This window comes from Prionailurus bengalensis, chromosome C2 (genome assembly GCF_016509475.1).
Source record: "Prionailurus bengalensis isolate Pbe53 chromosome C2, Fcat_Pben_1.1_paternal_pri, whole genome shotgun sequence".
In the NCBI taxonomy this organism is placed as follows: domain Eukaryota; kingdom Metazoa; phylum Chordata; class Mammalia; order Carnivora; family Felidae; genus Prionailurus; species Prionailurus bengalensis.
In genome coordinates, this window is record NC_057350.1 from 8279531 (window position 1) to 8303401 (window position 23871).

Sequence of the window (23871 nt, forward strand, 5' to 3'; positions counted from 1 at the left end):
AATTAGATTTCTGTTTAATATGGGTTGTACAAGAACTAGTAGAATTAATTTTAATTAAATTTAATAAGATTTTTTTTTCAACTTTTTTTTTTTTTTTTTTAAATTTACTTTTGGGACAGAGAGAGACAGAGCATGAACGGGGGAGGGGCAGAGAGAGAGGGAGACACAGAATCGGAAACAGGCTCCAGGCTCTGAGCCATCAGCCCAGAGCCCGACACGGGGCTCGAACTCACGGACCGCGAGATCGTGACCTGGCTGAAGTCGGACGCCCAACCGACTGCGCCACCCAGGCGCCCCAATAAGATTTTTTTTTTAACGTTTATTTATTTTTGAGACAGAGAGAGACAGAGCATGAACGGGGGAGGGTCAGAGAGAGAGAGAGACACAGAATCGGAAGCAGGCTCCAGGCTCTGAGCCGTCAGCCCAGAGCCCGACACGGGGCTCGAACTCACGGACCACGAGATCGTGACCTGGCTGAAGTCGGACGCCCAACCGACTGCGCCACCCAGGCGCCCCAATAAGATTTTTTTTTTAACGTTTATTTATTTTTGAGACAGAGAGAGACAGAGCATGAACGGGGGAGGGTCAGAGAGAGAGAGAGACACAGAATCGGAAGCAGGCTCCAGGCTCTGAGCCGTCAGCCCAGAGCCCGACACGGGGCTCGAACTCATGGACCGTGAGATCGTGACCTGAGCTGAAGTCGGACACTTAACTGACTGAGCCACTCAGGCGCCCCAATTTTAATTAAATTTAAAAGTTAAATTATTTCAGAGGCGTTTTCATTTAAATTTGCCTACGTACTTTTTATGGGGGAGTAGGAAACAAAAACAAAATACTTAGCATATTTAAGGGACATAGAATATTCCCTGCTCCCCAAATTCCATATACGATGAGAACTTGGTCACAGGGTTTTCACTGGATGACTAGAGGAGATGGAAAGATTTCAACATCAATAGGACAGATGGTTTTTAATGCTTTGATCTGTGGGCCCGTTTTAATTTTGCTGTTTTCCTTTTTTTGTGTTGTTGCCCCCAGTTTTCTGCCATCATATTACTGCTTGACAGACGCATGCTGTTTCTGAAGGTCATTTCAGAAACACATTGTTTGAATTTATTGTGGATTCTCTTTCCGCTCGGGTGGATGCTATTTAATCTCAACTTCCTTTTCCACCCAAAACCCCCATAGCAAATTGAGACTGTCGAGTTCAATGGCAACAGGAAGAAACTGCCATCCAGCCGAGAGTATAATGTCCATATTCTGTTGCTCAGTAATTATCTTCAGGCAAATGAATACACGATCTGTTGTGAAATCGTTCTCAAATGATTTATGATCCAGAGAATTCTGGGCTCGAATGTCTACAGAGTGAACCTGGATGTGGAGAGACTGGGGAAGACCTGTAGTGAAAGGCTGGGTTGCACTCACATGTTGTGTAGACAGGCTCAAGACCCCCCCTCAGTGAGGCTTCCTGGGCAGAGAGAGCGCCATTTAACAAGGAGTTGTGTTAAATTACGCGTTTGAAAATGTGTAGTCGTTTTAGCATAGTCGGGAAAGAACCCAAAGAAAAGGGTCTTACTTGATCGTATTCTTTCTGAAGAAGTCATTATATGTGCTCATGTGTAACATGATTGTGAATCTGCCATTTGCCTCAGGCCCTTGTCTTTGCCCTTTTGAAATCAGACATTTGTTGGGATTCCCCCAGCTGGGAGTGCGGATGTGTCTGGAAGGGGGCGATCGCATGAGATCCCTCGCCCGCTCCCCCCCTCATGCTCCCCAGCAGTGTGCACCCAGCTAATTGTCCATGTAGTTGTCCGTGGCCGTCCGGCGCCCCCACCCGAGGCTGTGCCTTCTCCATGCCAGCATCCAGGCCTCTGGTCTGTAATAAGTGCTCAGTGAATGTCTGCATCTTTGAACAAATCCTTAAGGAGACCTATTTTGGCTAATAAGGTGAATGCAAAGGAACGTTAATTTGGTGGCTGTCTCTGGTTTCCTAGGAAGTCCTCTCGGGCGTGGTGGTCATATCTGGCAAGGATTCAATCCAGCACCAGGGAGTGTCTCTGACAGTGGAAGGAAGTGTGAACCTCCAGCTCAGCGCCAAGAGCGTGGGTGTGTTCGAAGCTTTCTATAATTCTGTGAAGGTAAGAATGCTCAGGTTGCACATCTCTTTTTAGTTCATTATCCGCGTAATTGTGGGGTTTTTTGCTTGCTTTTTGGCTTTATTGTTGTTACCTGTCGTTGTTTTGTAAGGTACAGTGATAGTCATACTTTTAATACTTACTCATCAAACTGAAAAAAATACTCCGATATTTTGATTCTGAATATCTCCTGCGATTGAAAGTCTGTTTTGATTCCTAGAAGATAGGACGAGGAAAACTATAAGTGGTCTAAATTCAGCCTTTCAAGAGACCAGAGCCCTTCTGAGACGTTGTGCCTTTGGCTCTGGCACTCACCTTCCCAAAACAAAACCGTTACTTGATATTCAGATAAGACGCAGGTAGGGCAGTGGCCCTTCTTTCCTTTTTGTCATTTTGGGTAGGGGTCTGTGTTCCGGAATATCAGCTCTTTTTCCGTACTTATAGTTTCCGTTTCCTGAAGGACATGTTAACTCTTAGTGTTGAGAGGGAAGGAGGTGAGAGGAGAGAAGGGCTCTTGTTGCCCGCGTTCAGATTCCGGCCTTCCCACCCTCTTCCGCGGTCTCCCTGCTTTCCTCCAGCAGCACTTCGAGACTCACTTCAGAAGTCGGAGATCTTCTGAGTGATGCTAACCCAGGGCTTGGAACACGTTAACTACGGTGTGATGGCTGCCTTCAGGCAGGTTCCCAGTGTGATGCAGAGGCACGCAGGGCTGAGGCCGGGCAGGCCCGCTCCCTCCGCACACGGCGGGCGGGCGGTGGGCAGGCTCCCGGGAGGCTGGTGTCTGGTGTACGAGGCGTGAGAAGCCCCGGTTCAGGTGGCGGCCCTCCTGGCCGCTCATCCTGACTGTGCTGCACCTGCTTCTTCATTCTGAAGGTCAGAGTGCCAGTCAGGAGGGTTGATAGGATAGTTGACTGAGCTTTTTGGGGAGAGGAGAGGAAATACCACTTCAGATGTGCCCCAAACATCGAAGCATCCGGTACCGTGAATGAACCATTATTGTGCCAGAGACTTGAGCCAACTGTGTGCTCACCTGCAGATACAGAGCTGTGCGGCCCAGGACACCGGGAGGGGGGGCACCCAAGGGCTCGTGGCTCGCGGCTCTCAGGAGATCATTAACGGACACAGTAATTTGGAAGTACATCTAGAAGTGCGTGTTGATAGATGGAGTTGTTGTTTTTTTCTTTACAGCCTATCCAGATTATCAATAGCACCATCGAAATGGTGAAGCCAGGAAAATTTCCCAGCGGCAAAACAGAAATTCCTTTTGAATTTCCCCTGCACGTGAAGGGCAACAAAGTTCTGTACGAGACTTACCACGGCGTGTTTGTCAACATTCAGGTGAGCGCTTCCTAACGCTGTGGGGCCACCTTCACGGCTGTTCCTCTGCAAAACGGCTCCATGTCTCTTTCACTGAAAGTTAACAGACAGACCCAAGAAGTTGATGTTGGAGTTGTTGCCGAGACCTCCTGTGTGTATTCTATTTTGATTTCTCATTTTGCTTTGCAGAACACAGTTTGTGTGCGGCTGTTAGTTTTGATAGAAATCCCAGAGGACCCGTGCTACACGGCTTCTTTGAAAAAACTCCGTTGTTTCTTTTGGCCCCCACTCAGGCCGCATGGACACCGTGCGAGGGGTGCTTTTATTGTTTGGTGATAGATATGCCCTCACGTCTCTCTGGCACCCGCACTAATTGTCTATTTTCTACGTATAAATATCTCTTTGTTAGATATCCAAAGGCTACTACTCTAACATAGGCTTGTATTCTTTATTGAACAAACCTTGTAAATGAGGGGAAGTGAATTTATGACTTCCTGTCTACCTCCGCTAGCTCAGGATGCCTTTCACAGCCACTATTGTGTCAGGCACAGTTTGGAGTCATGACTCAGAGCGAGCGAGCGAGCGAGAGAGCCTTTCCTTTATTCAGTGGAAAGAAAGGTACTTTTGTGATACCAGCTCTGCAGGGTTCCCCTTGCTGGTTGAGACAAAACCATCTTGTCTTACGTACGTGCAAGAGGGCAGCAAGTTGGGAAGTTTTTTGATTTATTGAGTTTTAGCCGACAATTCGGTCTTGGTAAGTCCCCGTTCCCCTGCCTCAAATGTAACACTTTAAAAATGCAACACTTTAAAAATGCGGTTCCTCAAAACACTCCTGAGAGTTTTAACTGAAGGTCTGTCTACGTGTGAGTTCCATGAAGTGCTTAAAAGATGGGCAGACCAGAACCACGTGCAGCCTGGCCGTACTGTGCTGCACAGAGTATCTTTCTACAAAGAAAAACTGTATCTAGTCCTTTGTTATTGGTGCACCTGTTTCAGGCAGTCTGTATCCTGAAGGCTTTGGACAGGCCCGTAGGAAGTACTTGTAACAGTGGGGAAGCGTCTAGATTGGAAGGAACCTGCCTGCATAGACGTGAGTCCTCTGGCCAGCTTTCTAGGCTGGGAGCACTTTCACCGTATAAGACCATAGATGCAAAATGCCTTTTTAGCAAGAGTGAGACCATCTCAAACGTTTATTTGGAAATCATATTTATTCTCTTTCCAGAATCAGCATCACCGCACTTTCCTGACATGGTAGCTCTTTAATACTGTTTATTTAATAACATAAGCATATGTTCATTAGAAACCGAATAGAATAGTGTTCAAGTTTCAGTGGCATACTTCTTGTTACTTCCTCCTATGTTCTTTGTTTTTGTTAAAAGATTAATTGTTTGAAATCAAATTGGAGGGCCGCCTGGCTGGCTTAGTTGGTGGAACATGTGACTCTTGATCTCGGGGTTGTGGATTCAAGCCCTACGTTGGGTGAAGAGATTACTTAAAAAAATAAAATCTTTCAGGGTGCCTGGGTGGCTCAGTGGGTTAAGCATCCATCTTCGGCTCAGGTCATGATCTCACGGTTCGTGGGTTTGAGCCCCAGTGTTGAGCTCTGTGCTAACAGCTCGGAGCCCGGAGGCTGCTTCGGATCCCGTGTCTCCTTCTCTCTCTGCCCCTCCCCTGCTTGCACTCTGTCTCTCAGAAATAACTAGAATATTAAAAAAATGATAATAAAACCTTAAAAAATCATATTGGAAATTTCATTCTTTTCCAGATGTTGCCAGGAAGGGCATGTGGACCTACAGTTGACCCTTGAGCGGCATGGGTTTGAACCGTGCGGGTCCACTTACTTGCGGATATTTTTGTCAGTACATACAGTCCAGTGCTATAAATGTGTTTTCTCTTCCTTGAGTTTCCTAATAACATTTTTTTTTCTCTAGCTTACCTTATTGTAAGAATATAGTATATGATACATATAACCTAACAAAATATGTGTTAATCCACTGTTAATGTTATCACTCAGGCTTTTGGTCAACAGTAGGCTCTCAGTAGTGATGGTTTTGGGAAGTCACAAGTTACACCTGGGTTTTTGGACTGGTTCCCCTAACTCCCCATTGTTCGTAAGAGTCAACTGTACATAAAAACTTGTGTACTTATGTCCTGCATAGCTGGATGTAAGTTGGAAATTCTTTAAAATGCCGTTAGAGGGCTAACATGTGGTGAATTCTTTGAGTAAGGTGTATACTCTCCCGACCCAACCTTTATTTTGGCCCTAAGATCTTACCCCTGGAGGGTTAACTTCAGAATGCTACAACCTGGAATTCTCTACCTCCCCAAATATCTCACAGATTTCTAAAGATGAGGGGATTTCTTCTTATCCTAACCTTAGATTTATAAGAGCTTATCACCTAGATTCAACATTCATTAGAATTTTGCCACCTTTGTTTCATCTGTATTTATGCTTCCTGAATCATTTCAAAGTTAGTTACAGAATCTCGACACTTCATCTAGAGGCACTTCAATGTCCATCTCTGGAAAAGAGGGACATTCTCCTACAGAATCACAGTTGACATGTTCACACCTGTCAAAATTAACAGGAATTCTCAAATACCATCTCATTCCCAATTCATATTCAAATTTGTCATTGCTTCTTTTGAGAAAATACACTTTAAAAAAAAAAAGATTTTATTTAATTCATTAAAAAACTTTTTTTTAATGTTTATTTTTGAGAGAGAGAGAGAGAGAGAGAGAGAGAGAGAGAGACAGAACATAAGCAGGGGAGGGGCAGAGAGAGAGGGAGACCCAGAATCCGAAGCAGGCTCCTGGCTCTGAGCTGTCAGCACAGAGCCTGATGCGGGGCTTGAACTCGTGAACTGCGAGATCATGACCTGGGCCAAAGTCGGACGGACGCTCAACCTACTGAGCCACCTAGGCTCCCCAATTTAATTTATTTTTTAAAATGTTTATTTATTTTTGAGAGAGAGAGAGAGCATGAGAGAGTGCGTGGGGAAGGGGCAGAGAGAAAGAAAGAATCCCAAGCAGTGCAGAGCCCACAGTGGGGCTCAAACTCAAAACCCTGAGACCAAGAATCACACGCTCCACTGACTGAGCCAGCCAGGTGCCCCTTGAAAATATACTTCTTGGGCGAAACTAGGATTATGGGTTTTTTAAATCTGCTTTTCATTGATCGGTTGATTCAGTCATTCGGTTTCTAGATGGGTCTTTTGCTAGCCTTCTTGTTTTATTAGCAGAGCAAGTGCCTCCCAGAGTCCACGGTAACCACTTGTGGTCACAGGGCTGGCCTTTGCACCATCGCTTACCACGCTTACTCTGCAGATTCATGGGCGGTTTACTTTGGATAGAAGGTGGTGTTAAACTTGATAGAAAGTGTTATTAAACCTAGTAACATCCTCTTTCTCAAATGACGTGGGCACAAAGACATTTTACGCTTATAATTTGAATTGTGTTGTAGTGACATATTGGAAAAACAGTAAAAACCATAAGACAGAATAAAGGGTTTAAGATGCAGCCAGTGTTAAATTCCCAGCTTGCAGGGTCTGGGTTTCCTTGTGACTCCTTAGACGGAGGCTCAGCGGTGTTTGCCCGTCTTCTTCTCAGGCCTGTTCTCACCTTCACGATGAGATCATGCATACGAGAATCTGCCCGCTTTCCCTAGTTGTCCTTGGTGCGCCTTTTCTTTTAAAAGTTATGTAAATCGTAGGCAAGTTTTATTATGTTTGTTCCACTCATGTGGCCATACTAACAACGTTTTGTCCTATAATAACACAGCATAGAGCAGTACTAACATGTCTGAAATCGCAATTCAAAATTAGTTTATCCAGATGCTAGTCATTCTTTGTCATAGTTCAGAATATCCTTTCTGGGAGTCGGCTTCAAATCTATTGGCAGTCTTCTTTCTTCTTCCTGTTGGCTCTGTGTTTACTGACGGTCATAGAAGATCCAATCTTGCACCTCCTTCTGGAGCCCTGCTCAGTCTGACCGTCCTGACCCCCTCTGACCTGCGGAAACTCCTACCACCTGGACCATTTCTTCACGATTGGGCAAGAGCGCGATAAAGCAAAAAGGTCGAGGGCTTTGCAGCAGACAGATCTGGGCTTGAGTTGTGTGTTGTGTAAAGATCCAGAGCGTGGGTTTTGGCAGCCAGCAGGTGTAAATTCATATCCCACCTCTGTGACCCCGAACAGCCTTCATGACCTCCTCCTAGGGGATTAATGAGGTCTTGGCACGAAGTGCTTAGTTAGCTCAGTGCCTGGCACACGGAATGGTCCCAGTCCGTATTTGTTGAATGATTGAATATAAATGAGGCATTGGTAGCCGTCCTTGCCTTATCCTAACAGTTCTATTGGAGTTGTTAGAATTAACTGAGATGGTGCATGTGAAAGAATTAACATAATTCCTGGAACAAAAATCAGCATGTTCCTCTTCTCCGCCTTTCTCCCCACCCTCGCTTGTTAGCATCTGCCCCATGTTACGAATTATTGCCTCCATACTTAAAAACATTCCGTGGCCAGAAGTTGATGCCACTTGTTCTCACTCCTTTGCGAGTGATGGAAATCCAGTTCAAGCTGACTTCACGTAAAAAAGGTATCAGATCATAGACCCAGAAGTGCGGGAGGCCAGTTGTGTCTCCGGCTCCGTTGTCTTCTGTGCAGGCCTCATTCTCAGCTGGGTTCTTCCCTGGCCACGGCAGAGCTGGCTGCTAGCGTGTGGCTGGCGTACGATCTACTGAATTGGCACCCCAGCAGAAAGAGTTGTTTCCGACAGTCCCCGTAGCAGGCCTGGCTTACCGGTCACTTCCAGGAGGCTGATGGGAGGTCAGCTCTGCCAAAGCCCTGAGACTAAAAATGAGGAAGGGGAAGTTCCCACTGGGAAAAGAATGCAAGAGACCAGGCAGGTCCAAACAAAATGTCGCCCATGCTAGACAGCGTGTGGGCTGTGTAGGAGAAAGACAAAACACGTGTGTGCATACACACAGACTACACACATACACACATGTTGTGTGCACACACACGTATACAGATCTAACAGTACCAGGCCTCACTGAGCTTGTCTGGCTGGGGAGACCAGATTGAAATCTCAAAAGAGAATGTGTGTGTGTGTGTGTGTGTGTGTGTCTGTGTGTGTGTGTACACGTATATATACATCCCTTGTCTACAAAGATCTTTATATATAGATATATAGATACAGAGAGGCGCCTGGGTGGCTCAGTCAGTTGAGCGTCCGACATCGGCTCAGGTCATGATCTCACAGTCTGTGAGTTCGAGCCCCATATCGAGCTCTGTGCTGATGGCTCAGAGCCTGGAGCCTGCTTCCGATTCTGTGTCTCCCTCTCACTCTGCCCCTTCCCTGCTCATGCTCTGCCTCTCTCTGTCTCAAAAATAAATAAAAACATTAAGAAAAAAAATTTAAAAAAAAGATATATAGATACAGATATAGATATAGATCTTTGTAGATCTTTATATATATAAAGGTCTTTGTAGACAAGGGATGTTTCTTTAGAAAAATGTTTTAGGGGTGCCTGGGTGGCTCAGTCGGTTAAGCGTCCAACTCTTGGTCTCTGCTTGGGCCATGATCTTACAGTTCTTGAGTTTGAGCCCTGTGTCAGGCTCTGCACTGACAATGTGGAGCCTGCTTAGGATTCTCTCCCTCTCTCTGCCCTTTCCCTGCTCCTGTTCTCTCTCTCCCGAAATAAACAAACAAATTTTTAAAAATGTTTTAATATCCCAGTAACACCTTAAATATATAGCAACTCCTTGTATAATGTGGACAGGTCGTTCATAATAATGTAGCTTCTTGATTCAACCATGCATGTAGTCCCAGTTATATAAAATATTTTGAACATAATTCTAAAGTTTTTCCTGGATGATTAAAACAGTAGCTGACTTTCTTCAATGTGGGTTATGTGATTTTTTTTTTTTAGATTAGCATGAAGACAGTGATCATGCTATAGATTTTTGTTACCAGTGTGTCAACCCACAGACAAGAACCATGTGAAGAAACGGTCCCAGGTCAGAGCTCTTAGCTCAGGGACCGGCCCCGCAGAGGGGCCCGCTCTCCCTTGGGTAGAACCGGGCCTGTCTTGCAGGAGGTACACGAGCAGTGGCTGGTTCAGAAAAACACCCCAGGCACAGCAGAGAAACCGAACATGGGTTAAAAGCTAGCGTGATGCCACCTGCCTTACCCATCCCCGTCACCTTGCACTCAGGGTATGTCTGTGTATTGGCAGATGGGGAACGGCTGAGAGGGAGAATAGTTAAGATCGGCCATGCATCGACCCCTGTGGAAGCTGGCTCCTGGATACGTGGGGCGTCTTTATACTCTTCTCTTTACTTTTGCATATGGTCGGCTTTTCCAAAAGAAACGTTTTAAAAGATTTCCCCTTCTTTATTACTTCTTAAGGTTAAAATATGGAGAGCTAGGGGTGCCTGGGTGGCTCAGTCGGTTAAGCGTCCGGCTTCGCCCCAGATCATGATCTCACGGTTTGTGGGTTCGAGCCCCGCATCGGGCTCTGCTGGCGGCTCGGAGCCTGGAGCCTGCTTCGGATTCTGTGTCTCCCTCTCTCTCTCTCTCTGCTCCTTTCCCGCTCACACCCTGTCTCTCTGTCTCTCTCAAAAATAAATAGACCTGGGGCGCCTGGGTGGCTCAGTTGGTTGAGCATCCGACTTCAGCCCAGGTCATGATCCTCGCGGTCTGTGGGTTCGAGCCCCGCATTGGGCTCTGTGCTGACAGCTCGGAGCCCGGAGCCTGTTTCAGATTCTGTGTCTCCCTCTCTCTGACCCTCCCCTGTTCATGCTCTGTCTCTCTCTGTCTCAAAAATAAATAAACATTAAAAAAATAAATAAATAAAAATAAATAGACCTTAAAACAGTTAATTGAAATGTGGAGAGCTAGTTTTGGGGAGCCCTGGAGTCTTAGACCTTGAGCACCGTCACCGCAGAGTCCTCTCTTCGCTAAAGCCGGAACTCCTGAGTGCAGGGTCCGACTCCCATCTTGTTCCGTCACCCGGCGCCGTGCTGTGCACACGGTGCCATGGGCAGCTTGCTTCTCAGGGGCGGTTCGTGAAATGCCAGACGCTGTCCTGGGGCTTCTTGCCCTTCCTGTGTGTTTTCTAATCCTCGGGACAAAATAGCTGCCACTTTACTAAGAGCTGCTATGTGCCTGCCAAACCCTGTACTAAGTGGGTGTCACACATTATCTCATTCGGCCCTTGCTGCAGGCAGGTACTAATATCCCCATTTTAAAGAGATGCCTCCTCTTTAAAGCTCAGACGGGTTGTCTTATTTGTCAGGGTTCACACGCTAAGACAGACAGCTGGATTTAAAGCAGCTTTTGCTTCCAGGTGCACATTCTTTCCACTCTCTGCCTCTTATAGGTGAGACTCTGTGCCTTTGCACCAGCGGGTCAACTACGGGGCGGCCACGGCATCACCCGAAAGTGTGTCTTTGCTTTTGGTCTTTTTATAGAAATGCCTTTACTTTGAGCACTGGCTCCCCCAGTTATGTATATTAGGTTCATATAACACAGTAGTTGGACCACGTTTCCCTGAAAGTTGGCTTTCTTGGGTCTTTGGATAAAGTTCCAAGGTGGAAGCAGACCACACTAAAACGGCATTTTCTTGTCTGATTTCGCCCTCCAGTATACCCTGCGCTGTGACATGAGGCGGTCTCTGTTGGCCAAGGACGTGACGAAGACCTGCGAATTCATCGTTCACTCCGCTGTAAGCTGTGTTCGGGGCTCTGCGCGTCATGATGGGACTCTTCCGTAGGGTCTGGTCTTTTCCCCCGTTTGTAGGCCAAGAAGTTAGCCTGGTGCTGTGTCATGGCTGCTGGGGAAGAGACTCCTGGCTTGGAGACAGGGACGCTGGTGTCTCCTGGCAGGATCAGAACCCTCCAGGGGGCCGTGCCTCTGCTGAGAAACAGCGGGCAGGGGGCCCACCTCTGTCATAGCGAGCAGCAGGCCTGTTTCCGAGGGACGCATCTCTTCCTTTCTCAAGGTCATGACGGCCACACAACCCAGAGCAATGGCCCGCCTCAGACAAGGGATGGTCAGGACCTAACCTTGTTGGCACGCCCAGCGAGAGCACACAGGGACCTTCGGGGTCAGGGTGGGTCGCTTCTCCCAACACTTTCTTTTTTTTTTTTTTCTTTTAATACATTTTTTTTAAATGTTTTATTCATTTTTGAGAGACATAGACCATGAGTGGGGGAGGGGCAGAGAGAGAGAGGGAGACACAGAATCCGAAGCAGGCTCTGGGCTCTGAGCTGTCAGCACAGAGCCCAACCCGGGGCTCGAACCCACAAACCGTGAGATCACAGCCTGAGCCAATGGCAGACATTTAACTGACTGAGCCACCCAGGCGCCCCTCTCCCAGCACCTTCTGTTACTATTTTGCAGTGACAACATATTCTTTATTTTATTTATTTATTTATTCATTTAAAAAAATTTTTTACAACATATTCTTTAAAATTCCCTTTCACGTGCCGACTGAGGGAACTGGATCCCTCTCCCCTGTGGCTGTTGGCGATTCCGGGTGAATTCAAGGTAGAGGCCGCAGCCCATCTGTGCTGTTCCTTGGTCATCGTGCAGAGCCTCACGGTGACTGGCCCTGTCCGCCCTAGGTGTGACACGTGTGACGGATGTCCACAGCATTGGATTCCCTTGTCTCCCGGGCCTCTCTGCAGGCCGTGTCGTCCTTCCCTTCCCTGGGCTGTGTGCTCACACCTCCAGGTCAGGGCCGGCTCCTGCTTTCTCTAGGCCAGCGCTAGCCTAGCTCCCCCCTTGAATGGCCGCCTAGACTCAGATTGTAGCGCATCTGCCTTTCATTTGATCCTGAGCAGTTTGGAGACGGAGGTGGCCAAACTGGGGTTCCTGGAGGCGCCCAGGTGAACGGGGTCTGGACGTGTCGGCGCACGTCTGCCTGGGCCGTCCCCGGGCTGACCCGGGAACACCGCTTCTGAGGGCCTCACCGGGCCGGGTGAGACCCGTGCGTGTGCTCCGTGAGCGAACGGGTTCTGTGGGGCTGCGGGCCGTGTCAAGATGGCACCAAACCGGACAGACGCAGAAGCCACTAGCTTTCCCTGACTCGCTTCCGTTCGTAGGTAATTGCGCAAGGCGCCGCGTCCTGGGGACCCCACACGTTTCCCGTGGTCCCTGCCACGTGCCTTAGTAAATGGGGGCTTCTACAGAGCTCCACGGGGACGCACGTTGCTTTTGTGGAAAATTTGCAATTGTATTTCTTTTGTACTGTTATGAAATGTCCATGGATGTCTTTTAGTAGTGGTTACATAAAAATGTAAGACTTAAATCTCTCGTGCAGAAGATTGGCAAAATCACCGATGTCCTTTATTTCCAACATTTTTGTGATTTTTTTTTTTAGGACGTCTAACATTTATCATTAACCCCTTATTAAATTTTTAATAATCATTGTTTAAGTGTCTTTTAGTGATAATATATTATATAAAATATTAAAAATATATTATTCTTTTTTTGGAAGTCATGTGATTTAGGTATTTTCCTTTTTTGTATCAAAGGTCTTCACATGGAAGCAAAAAAAATTTTTTTTTCTTTAATGTGGATTATTCCATAAAAGAGACATATACCCTTTTTATGTCTTTAACAAAAAGAACCTCCAGCTTTGTGAAGGAGAATAAACCCAAATTCAGCTCCCTGCCCAGAGCCACACTCCAGGCCAGGTCTTCCCTGACCCCTGACCCCCAGCCTGCTCGTGACTGTAGGGCCCTGTCAGAGGTCAGCTCAGGGCGGGCACCAGTGGCAGGGCCGTGTGGGGCTTCCTCCCTGCTCCTGGCAGCTTACCAACACCCAGCCTTCAAGGACCGTGTTTTTGGGGGCGCCTTGTGGCTCAGTTGGTTAAGCGTCCGACTTTGGCTCAGGTCATGATCTTACCGCTCGTGGGTTCAAGCCCCACGTCGGGCTCTGTGCTGACAGGTCGGAGCCTGGAGCCTGCTTCGGGTTCTGTGTCTCCCTCTCTCTCTGCCCCGCCCCTGCTCATGCTCTACCTCTCTGTCTCTCTCAAAAATAAATAAACATTAAAAAACTAATAATAAAAAAAGAACCCTGTTCTTGGGGTGCCTGGCTTGCACAGTTGCTGGAACGTGCAGCTCTTGATCTCAGGGTTGTGAGTTCAAGCCCCATGTTGGGGCTTAAAATCTTAAAAATAAAATCTTAAAAAAAATTACAAAAATAATCCTGTTCTTTTTTACGAACTATTTCATGAGAAGGATAAAACCATGCTGTGATCTCTAGTCGACAAGTTAAATACTCCTTTAAATGCCGTGAGGAAGAATATATCCACTGAAGACTATGTTCACGAACCTATTAATAAGAATATTGTGTAGAATACGCCTTTGGTAAATGAGTAAACTTGGCATTTTGGCTCCTGGCATCTGGGTGTCAGTGGCCTTTGGATCCCAGCGCCGGAGCGGAATCCGCCAGGCAGGCCCTCGTGAAGCTCGGCAGTGCCGACGGGTTCCGCAGCTGTGTGACGTGGAGGTGACCGTGCTTGGCTGACGATGGCAACATTTATGATTATTTAATGGGAGTGACCCTCCCGGTGGACATTTGGACGGCTGGGTGGCTCACAGTGCCGGCCTTGGAGCCAGACCACCCGGGTTTGAATCTCGGTTCTGCCACTTGAGACCATCTGAGTTCTCTGTGCCTCGCTGTCCTTGTCTGTGAAGTGGAGCTAGTGACCGTAACAGCACCCCATAGGCTCGTCACGCTCAGTCAGTAGCACATCAGAGGTACTTGGTGTCAGCTCTTATTCTAAGAGCTTTAACGTAATACCTTCCAATAATACTACCCTTGGTTCTTAGGTCTGATTTTTAATTCCCGGACCTGAAAGGGACCTGATAGGTTAAGAAAGTGGTCCCTCATTTTACAGATGAGGAAACTGAGTCACAGGGGATGAAGAAATGTGACAAAGAGCACAACACTGTCTTTCGGCAGAGCTGTGTTTGTAGAACCCAGGTGAGCTGCCTCGCACTGCCAGCTCCCCACCCCCCCGCCCCCCGATCCATTCTGCTGCCTTTCGTCTGTTTAAAAACGGAAAGGGAAGTTGGACCCATGGAACCCTGGGCCTTCAAGCAGCTGATGTTGGTTTTACCTCCTGTTTTAGCCTCAGAAGGGGAAGCTGACCCCGAGCCCTGTGGACTTCACTATCACTCCCGAAACCTTGCAGAACGTCCGAGAGGTACGTGCACTTCCCACTTGAAAGCCAGAGATGTTTTCTTGGTGACTGGACCCCGCAGACAGACCGTTGACCAAGGGTTCCTTCTTTGGGTATGAGGTTATCAGCAAGAGTAATGTTCTGATTATCTCTGTACCCAAAATAGCCTGGATTTTTCGTTTGACTTCTTTTTTTTTTTTTTTTTAATGTTTATTTGTATTAGAGAGTGTGTGTGTGTGTGCGTGCGTGAATGTGAGTGGGGGGAGGGGCAGAGAAAGACAGAATCCAAAGCAGGGCTCCAGGCTCCAAGCTATCAGCACGGAGCCCGACTAGGGGCTCGAACTCACAGACTGTGAGATCATGACCTGAGCTGAAGTCGGCCGCTTAACTGACTGAGCCACTCAGGCGCCCCTGGTTTGATTTCTTTTTAAACTCGGTAACTACTTGGAAGAAGAATGCTTTTCAGAGGCTGCTCCGGGAGCCTGTATGCCCACCATGGTCCCCCCCTCTCCTCCCGGTTCTATTGTGCTGCGGTCAGAGCCCCTTTTCCCTGAGTCCCGACCACCCCCGCACCCCTCACTTCTTAGCTGGCCACCTGGTCTCTTGTCCGAGGGCCTGGCTCTTCTTCCCTGCTGTCGTCCCGCATTCTGCTGTCCGGACCCTGTCATCTGGGTTAAAGGCAAGTCTGGGAGGCCTGGGGCACAGGAGCGGTTATTGGCCTCCCTGAGGTGGCAGGGGTGCGTCCTCAGGTGCCTCTCAGAAAGTCCCTTTACCATCTGGAGGGGACAGGACCCCCATGGCCCAGTTGGCTTGTACTCTCACAGGGATTTGAACATGACTGGACACGTGCAGGGAGTGCAGGTGGTAGTGACGGGCTGAGGCTGCGGCCGCGGCCCGGATCTCACTGCCCTGGTCCCTCCCCGGCCTCGGCTGTTCAGCCCGAGAACTACCCAGTAGTGTCCCAGTTGGCGCTCATGCTCTTAACTGGTTTGTGTTTCTTAGGAATCTAAACAATACAGAACCAGGTGACAGAACGGGAGAGGGGAGGGGGGCTGAGTAGATCCAAGAGCGTCTTGTAAAGAGCACCCAGCCAGATCCTTTGAACGAGTTTGTTTTGTTCCTTCCATCGTGTCCTGCGTGTACCTTAATGGTACCTTAATGTTTCTCTTTTTGCCTGGCCTTGGTCTAATTGATTAAGGTCGCAAGGGTTTTTTTTTCTGTTAGCGTACTGTTACTTGCTCCTTTTTTCTCTAACATCCTGTTTCTGTTTTCCTAACAGTTCTCCCCAAATGTTCAAACATGCAGAGACAATCATGCGTTTCAGTAACAACACGGAGAACAAGAACCTTCTGCTGGAAGGTTTATAACATTTTCGCATTTTCCTCCTACCACACCCTTGTTTGTTGAAATAGTCTGAAATCTAAGGTCAGGTTTGTCTGTTTCATTTTTCTCAGTGTTAATTAAGCCTCTGTTGGCTTAGAAGCCATTTCTCATAGTTGCCTGAACTATCACAGGCAGAATTTAACTGTCACTGCTTCACTGGAGGTGTCACCGTGGTCATCGCTGCCTGTTGCTTCCTCTCCCATTCTCGTGTGTCTTCAGTTTATTTTCTGTGTTGCTGGAGTACATCCTAGAGTCGTTCTTTCAGAAAGGGCGAGGAGTGAACTTACATCCTTGAGTGTCTAACAGACACCAGACACTGGAACCCTAGTTTGTCCAGGTCGAAGACTCTGGCTCTAATTTCATTTGCCCTTAGAACTTGGGAAGTAGCTGCCTGGTGTTCTGGTGCCTCGTGATTCTGATGATGACCTGATCCCCAAATTTGTGCGAGCTCATCTGTGTCTCCTCCCTCTTCCTTACCCAGTCCTGAAAACTTCCAGTATCTCTCCATCCTTAGCATTGTGGAACGTCTAAGCCCTTGCCTGGATTTTGATGTGTCCTTAGTCAGTGTGCCTGCTGTCTTTCCTTCAGCTCTGTGACCATCTCTCGGTGTCTCTTAGACGCGTCCCAGCAGAGTCCTTGGCTCGGTCTTCCAGCTCACTGATTTGCTCTTTGGTTGGTGTGGAGCCCAGCTATTGAAACGTTTGCTTCGGGCGCCTGGGTGGCTCAGTCGGTTGAGCGTCCTACTTCGGCTCAGGTCATGATCTCACGGTCTGTGAGTTCAAGCCCTGTATCAGGCTCTCTGCTGACAGCTCGGAGCCTGGAGCCTGCTTCGGATTCTGTGTCTCCCTCTCTCTCTGCCCCTCCCCTGTTCATGCTCTGTCGCTCTCCGTCTCAAAAATAAATAAACGTTTAAAAAATAAATAAATAAATAAATAAATAAACGTTAAAAATAATAATAAAAAATAATAATAATAATAAAAGAAACGTTTGCTTCAACAGCAGTGTGATTCATCTCCAAGCAGTTCCTCTCGCAAGATAGCGCCTCTTCCTGCAGACACACGGCCCTTCATCTCTCTTCCTGGTGATCCTGTTTGCTGGCGTCGGCCTCTTTTTCTTGCTTTTATTTTCCTCAAGTGTCTATCGGTTTTTGGGTGTCAGCTTATGTTTATATAAACGAGGATCAAACGTGTGTGGCCTTGTTAACCAGACTCTCTGTCCTCAGCCCAAATGATAATCTGTCCTTGTGGTTACACACGCACACTCTACCTGAGGAGCCCTGCTGCAGGGGAGGGGCATTCGGCCCTGTGGGCTCTCTTTGAAGGTGTGCAGGTGGCTTGTCTTCTGGGGTCAGAGCCTTGTCGTCCTGCATTGTGGCCGTAAATGGGGACGCTCGCCCAGCCTGCTCTGGGAGCGTCCTGGGTGGGAAGTCCCCCTCGAGGGGGGACATGCTAACCCCAGAGGCCGCCCATGGCCAGTTCCGCCATCCCTGTGACTGCCCCACCCCGACTGCCCCTTCCCCGGGTGGGCCCCACCTCTGACCTCAGGGCTGCCCAGGGCCCTCTGGGAGCACGCGTGTGCAGAGCTCTGTCTTCTAACCGCAGGACGTGGTTCCCTGAGCCAGGAGCTTCACTGTCCGTGCGCTTTTATTCACAGAAACACTTCACTGGGCTGGTCTTTCTCTGTGTAGCTTGTTTTTTTGTTTGTTTGTTTATGCCAACGTCATGTCCCCGGGAGGAGGGGTAAAGTGAATTATTAGTCAGAATCTTTAGCTGGGCGTTGAGAGCTTTTCTTTTTTGCCAGTTGCCTGAAAGAATTTTAATGCAGACTGCTACTGCTTTTTAGTTTTTGGAACAAATAGCCTCTCTGTAGTTATTTTTAGAACTTTGTCTTGAATCAAGTCTTTTTTTAGAGCTCTCTGCCCTTGGGGCCAGCAGGTGCGGGTCCCTGCACCCCAGTTCCGGCGCTGCCTGACAGGGGAGACCAGTCACGGCCACTGCTGGCCCCTGAGGTGTGGCTAGTCTGAACTGAGATGAGCTCTGGGTGTCAGGTCCTGACTGGATTTCAAAAAGAAAGAGAATATAAATGTAATTTAAAAAAAAAAAAAATTTTTTTTAACGTTTATTTATTTTTGAGACAGAGAGAGACAGAGCATGAACAGGTGAGGGTCAGAGAGAGAGAGGGAGACACAGAATCTGAAACAGGCTCCAGGCTCTGAGCTGTCAGCACAGAGCTCGACACAGGGCTCGAACTCACAGACCGTGAGATCATGACCTGAGCCAAAGTCGGACGCTTAACCGACCAAGCCACCCAGGTGCCCCTAAATGTAATTTTTAATATTGATTATATGTGGAAGGGAGAGTTTGGACCTTTTGGTTGATTTTAGCTGTTTCCTTTTACTCCTTAAAATATAGCTACTAGGAAATTTTAAATTACATAGGTGGTTCCCATTTTGGCTGCATTTTGTTTCTGTGAGACAGCAGTGCTCCAAACTCCACTTTAGTAACTGGGACCAGCGAGGTGAAGGCTTCTAGAACAGCTACCTCTGTTTATATCCACTTCCCACAAGAAATCATCATCCACCTGTGACCAGGTTCTTAGGTCTACAGAGGAAGCATCCAAAAGGTTTAGTCAAGCATTGATGACAATTGTTTTCTTTAAATGCCCTTGAGGGGTGCCTGGGTGGCTTAGTTGTTTGAGTGTCTGGCTCTTGATCTCAGCTCAGGTCTTGATCTCATGGTCATGAGTTCAGGCCCCGCATTGGGCTCTGCACTGGGAATGAAGCCTACTTAAAAAAACAGTAAATAAATAAAAAATAAAACTAAATGTAAAAAATTTTTTAAATTTCCTTGAAATAAGTGCCTTCGCGTTTCAAAATTGCATAATCGGGAGCATAGCATTTTTTTTTTTTTTAATGTTTATTTTAGGGAGAGACAGCATGAGCAGGGGAGGGGCAGAGAGAGAGGGAGACAATCTGAGGCAGGCTCCAGCCTCCGAGCTGTCAGCACAGAGCCCGACACGGGGCTCAAACCCACAAACCCTGAGATCGTGGCCTACGCCGAAGTCCAACGCTTAACCGACTGAGCCACCCAGGCCCCAATAATTGTTGATTATTTTTTTTAAACCTTTTGGGTGTATGTGTGACCGGTTGCCCGTGGCCCTTACACGCTCTTGGCAACTTCCTCGGGCGTTTTTAGGTCGTGTTGCTTGGCAAGAAGGAGCTTTCCAGATCTGATCTAGGCGATCGGGACAGCTCCGAGGGAGCCGGCCATTCTGTGCGGGCCGTGTGGACGCCTGGTGTCTGCGGGCAGCTGTTGAGTAATTCAGTCTGTTAGCTGACTCGACCGTGGGTTTTACGAAAATCACCCAGCTTTGTGTTCGGTTTTTATCTGCACCGAGTGACTGACTGTGGAGTGATCTCCCTTGGCACCTTCGTCCCTGACGTCTTGCTTCTGTTCGTCGTAGAGAGCCCTGCTCCCCAAGTTTCTCATCAGGGGCCATCTCAGCTCAACCAGCTGTGTCATCACGCAGCCGCTGACGGGCGAGCTGCTGGTCGAGAGCTCGGAGGCCGCCATCAAGAGCATAGAGCTGCAGCTGGTCCGCGTGGAGACGTGCGGTAAGGGCCCTGCGGCCGGCGTGCCGAGGGGGCAGCGGGCGGGAGGGCGCGCCTCCCGCTTCCCGGACGCGTCCGTGTGAGAAGGCGCCACGCGGAGGGAGGCAGCTCGAGTCGTGTGGGGCAGACGGCCGCGCTGGGTGAGCGGGGTGACACAGGTGCTCACGGAGTCCCCGGGGTCTCTCGCTCGGCCCGTTTGGACACCCGCTGTGTCCTGACCGCTCGGCGGCCCGCCTCCCCCAGGGTGTGCCGAAGGATATGCCCGAGACGCCACGGAGATTCAGAACATTCAGATCGCCGACGGAGATGTTTGCCGGAGCCTGTCTGTCCCCATATACATGGTCTTCCCCCGGCTGTTCACCTGCCCTACGCTGGAGACCACCAACTTCAAAGTGGGTAAGCGCGCTGCCTCCCTGCCCCGGGCCTGCGGGGGTTCTCCCGCGAAGGCGGGGCCCGCAGAAGGGCCGCCGAGTGCCTGAGGCCCAGACCCACACGGGTCTGCTTGGGGCGGGCTCGGCCCAGAGCACCCAGTCCTCCGGGCACTCGGCAGGAGCTCCCCGAGAGGCTGCCGTGCCAGCCCTGACCGTACACGTGAGCGGCGCCGGCCCTCCACGGGGAGACAGCGTGGCCCTGTCGCCGTGGGGCAGGGACCGTGGGTTCGAGAAGGAAACTGGCACAGCGGGGAGCAAGCCCACCGTGTGCGTGAGGAGGTCAGGCAGGCTCGTCTGATAGGCTGGCGTTTGGGGGAGACTCGGAAGTGACCGTCAGTGTGATCACCGTGAAGGCTGCTGCCTTCCACCAGCTGGTGGCGTCTTGGTCATTTTCCGTGATGAATATTTGTGAAGCCCCTTGAGTGCTTTCACCTGCCATGTGACATCATAACAAGCACGTCGTGGGGTGAGGACACCCGCGGCAGGAGCAGAGGGCACCAGACTCCGCTGTTTGCCAAACACGCACAAGGACGGCGACGTCTGCTAAAGACAGCGTGGGGTCAGATCTGACCCGAGCTAAGCTGCTGTGACTTTTTTTTTAATTAAAAAAAAAAAGTTTTTTTTAACGTTTACTCATTAGTGAGAGAGAGAGAGAAAGAGACTGAGCACGAGCAGGGCAGGAGCAGAGAGAGAGGGAGACACAGAGTCCAAAGCAGGCTCCAGGCTCTGAGCTGTCAGCACGGAGCCCGATGCGGGGCTCGAACCCACGAACCGTGAGATCATGACCTGAGCCCAAGTTGGACGCCCAACAGACTGAGCCACCCAGGCGCCCCGCTGCTGTGACTTTTCTCACAAAACATGTGTGTGATTATTATCGAATAGCTGGTGTGTGCCCACAGCAGAGAGGGCAGGGCGCCAGGGGCTGGAGTGCAGAGCGAGCGCCCCCCGCAGGTGCCCCCCTGGCGACCAGCGTCAGGCCCCCGGCACGCTGCCCACAGCGTCCTAAAGGCCGTGTTTTACTTCAGCATACTTTGACTTTAAGCCAGGAGGAGGAGCTTATCTGTTGCTTTCTCACTTGGTTTTTCTACATAAACTTCAAGAGCTCTAAACATTTTTGTTCTTCTGTGCTGTATTTTAAGCACCTTTTTGCATGCTGTTTCTATCAGATTTAGAAAGTGTCCGTGTAACATGTCATGCGAGCCTGTGATTCTTCCATATAAATCACTCCCTCAGTCCTTCAGCCAGGACAGCAGTAATGCTCTTCAGACCTGATCGTCAATTTCGTGTGGTTTGGGGCTGACAGGCTCCCGGACACCAGTAGGGACTTGGTGGGGCTCACAGGCCGCCGGACACGGCTGGTCGGGAGCGCACGCAGCAGAGGGAGGGCCCGATGGCTGGGCCCCGCAGCTCCCGTGGGCCCTGGAGTTGCCGTCCATGGGCCCGGCTGAGGTGAGGCTCCGGGCGTCTGGCTGGGAGGTGGGAGCGAGCCGTACGTCCCAAGTGTCCAGCGGTACCTGCGTGCGCCCCCTTCAGCTTTGCTGGTGCTGACCACACGTGACCCAGTGCTCCGTCGGGCCCGGGTCCTCCCGCGGGGACCGGCTCAGGGCCCCGGAGCCTGGGCGGAATGGCTGTTCTGCCCCGTGTTCTCTGCCGTAAGGAGAGGCAGCACCAGCTCCCTGGCCTGGGCCTTCCTGGCCTGCCGGGCGTCCAGCCACGCCGTGCCCCCTCCAGGGAGGACGGCAGGGGGGCGGGGGGATGGGGGAAGACGATGGCCACCAGAGTCCCAGCAGGCCGTTCGAGTGCCGTGGCGATCGTCACCATGAGGAGAGAGACGGGGGCGCTGCTGGCCCACAGCTCCTGCCAGGGCCCCCCCTCCCCCCCCCCCCGGAAGGCAGACAGACACCCTCGGGGACACTATCCTCAGGACTCCAGCCACGAGGGCCTTGGGTGAGGTGACTGCAGAGCCCCTTCCCCAGCCGAGCTGCCTTGGTGCTTGGCCCTGGCCTCTTGGCACGGAGCTCCCCGCTCACACACACCGCTTTTGCTGTCGTCAACGAGAGACCGATCTTTGAACCGGCGTCTGGGGTGAATTAACCCCTCCTGCAAAGAACAACAGTGAAACCGCAGTCTCTCACTTGGGGCGGGAGACAGGGACCCACACAGCTGGCCAGTTCCCAGTCGGTTCTTCATGAAGAACTGTTGGAAGGAAAAAAAAAAAAAAAAGCAAGACTATGAATGAGCAGAAAGGATTCTAGAAGATTCTCTCTGGTAAGGACAGAGGATGAGGAAAGTGTGGTTGAAAAGCTGACCTCTTCCTGTTCCAAGGAGAGAAGACAAATTCCCCTAGAGAGAGTCCTCCCGGGTTCCCCTGGAAGCTGAGGGTGACCGTCGCGGGTCGCGGGCACAGAAGCCCCCAGGGCTGCCTGTGCGCCCCTCACCTTCAGAGCCGGGCGGTGGGTGTGTGGCCTCTGCTGCGGGGGCAGGTGAGTGTGACGCCCGTTCTTTCTTTTCTCAGAATTTGAGGTTAACATCGTTGTGCTTCTCCACCCCGATCACCTCATCACCGAGAACTTTCCGCTGAAGCTGTGCAGGATGTAGCCCAGGAGCGGGCAGTGTGGACGGCGGGAGCTGCGGGGCGGAAATGCGGCTGGGGGGCCGACCCATGGGAGCCGAAGCCCGCAGCTTGTGCTTCCTTTCTCGATGAATCTGTGTCAGAAACGGAGCTGACCCCCGGCCACAGTCACCGCGAAGCTTCTGCTTCCAGTGCTCGCCTCTCGTCAGACCTCTTCTTTAAGACTCAACAGGACTCCGTTGTTTTTGGCCAGATCGCTTGGCAGAAAGCAAAACTGCCTGCGACTCCTGACTTAACCGCCCCCTTGTAGAGGCAGTAAAACTACAAACGGCCGTTTGTGCTTGGCCGGAAAGTGGGATCCCGGAGGCCGAGGAAACCCTCCGCACCGAAGACTCCCCCGCAGCGAAGCAGCTTCGCCGGATGGTCACGGGCAAGCGGCCGGCTTACGACGTTTGTGGGTTCCGCCCGCGCGGGGCTGCGGGGACGGGGTCTGCGGATCATCCGCGCGGGGCCGCAAGGCGGCATCCTCTAGAACGGTGTAGCATTTTTTCCCGACTCTGTCCTGTAGTCCTTTTGTAACATTTTTCATAACAACTCCCAAGTTTTGAGGGAACTGGAATAAAGCGCCCCTTCCTGGCACGGGAGGAAAAAAACGTCTGTCTGCACCTGTTGTTGCTGGGTGGGTTCCGAATGGCGGGAGACCTGTGCCGGGCGCAGTGGGCGAAGACCCCTCTGCGGTGGGTGGTGCTGGGAAAATGGCCCGGACGTGATGAACTTGGCCTGCCCCCAAGCCCGGGACGGAGGTGCGTTCGTAAAGCCACGTGGCTCGCGGAATGTGAGCCCGTTGCGACGCGTTTCTTCCGTCTGATCCTGCCATTGTTTCTGGTGGTCCGCAACGAACAGGCCTCAGAAATAGGCCGTGTGCTTCGCACGTTCCCTGGCCTCCCTGACGGTCCCTCCGCCCGGTCAGGCCTGAGCAAGGCGGCCGGCTGACCACCCCCCTCCCCCCCCCCACCCCCGCACCCTGGCCACGCCGCTCTCTTCCGCGACGGCGTCCCGCGACGGGCGAGGCCCAGGACGCGCACGCCTGAGTCAGGCGCCGCCTTATCCTGGGGCTTCGCCAGCGAAACTGACAGCGCTTATCCACGGAGTCATTCCGAAGCTGGCTCCCAGAGAACGCATTTCCGGTTTATAAATCGCCCTTTATGCTCACGTGACATTAATAATTG

General features: G+C 50.4%; 1 protein-coding gene across 1 annotated transcript in view; it reads left to right on the forward strand.

Moving 5' to 3' along the window:
- Positions 1 to 23299, forward strand: part of VPS26C (VPS26 endosomal protein sorting factor C) — a 46978-nt gene extending 23679 nt beyond the window's left edge. The window contains exons 2-8 of the mRNA XM_043593608.1: positions 1992 to 2135; positions 3321 to 3470; positions 11098 to 11178; positions 14596 to 14670; positions 19492 to 19642; positions 19883 to 20035; positions 22586 to 23299. Coding sequence (XP_043449543.1) covers positions 1992 to 2135; positions 3321 to 3470; positions 11098 to 11178; positions 14596 to 14670; positions 19492 to 19642; positions 19883 to 20035; positions 22586 to 22668 — 837 coding nt within the window. The 3' untranslated portion in view covers positions 22669 to 23299. The remainder of the gene's footprint in view (positions 1 to 1991; positions 2136 to 3320; positions 3471 to 11097; positions 11179 to 14595; positions 14671 to 19491; positions 19643 to 19882; positions 20036 to 22585) is intronic.
- The last annotated feature ends 572 nt before the right edge of the window (positions 23300 to 23871 follow it).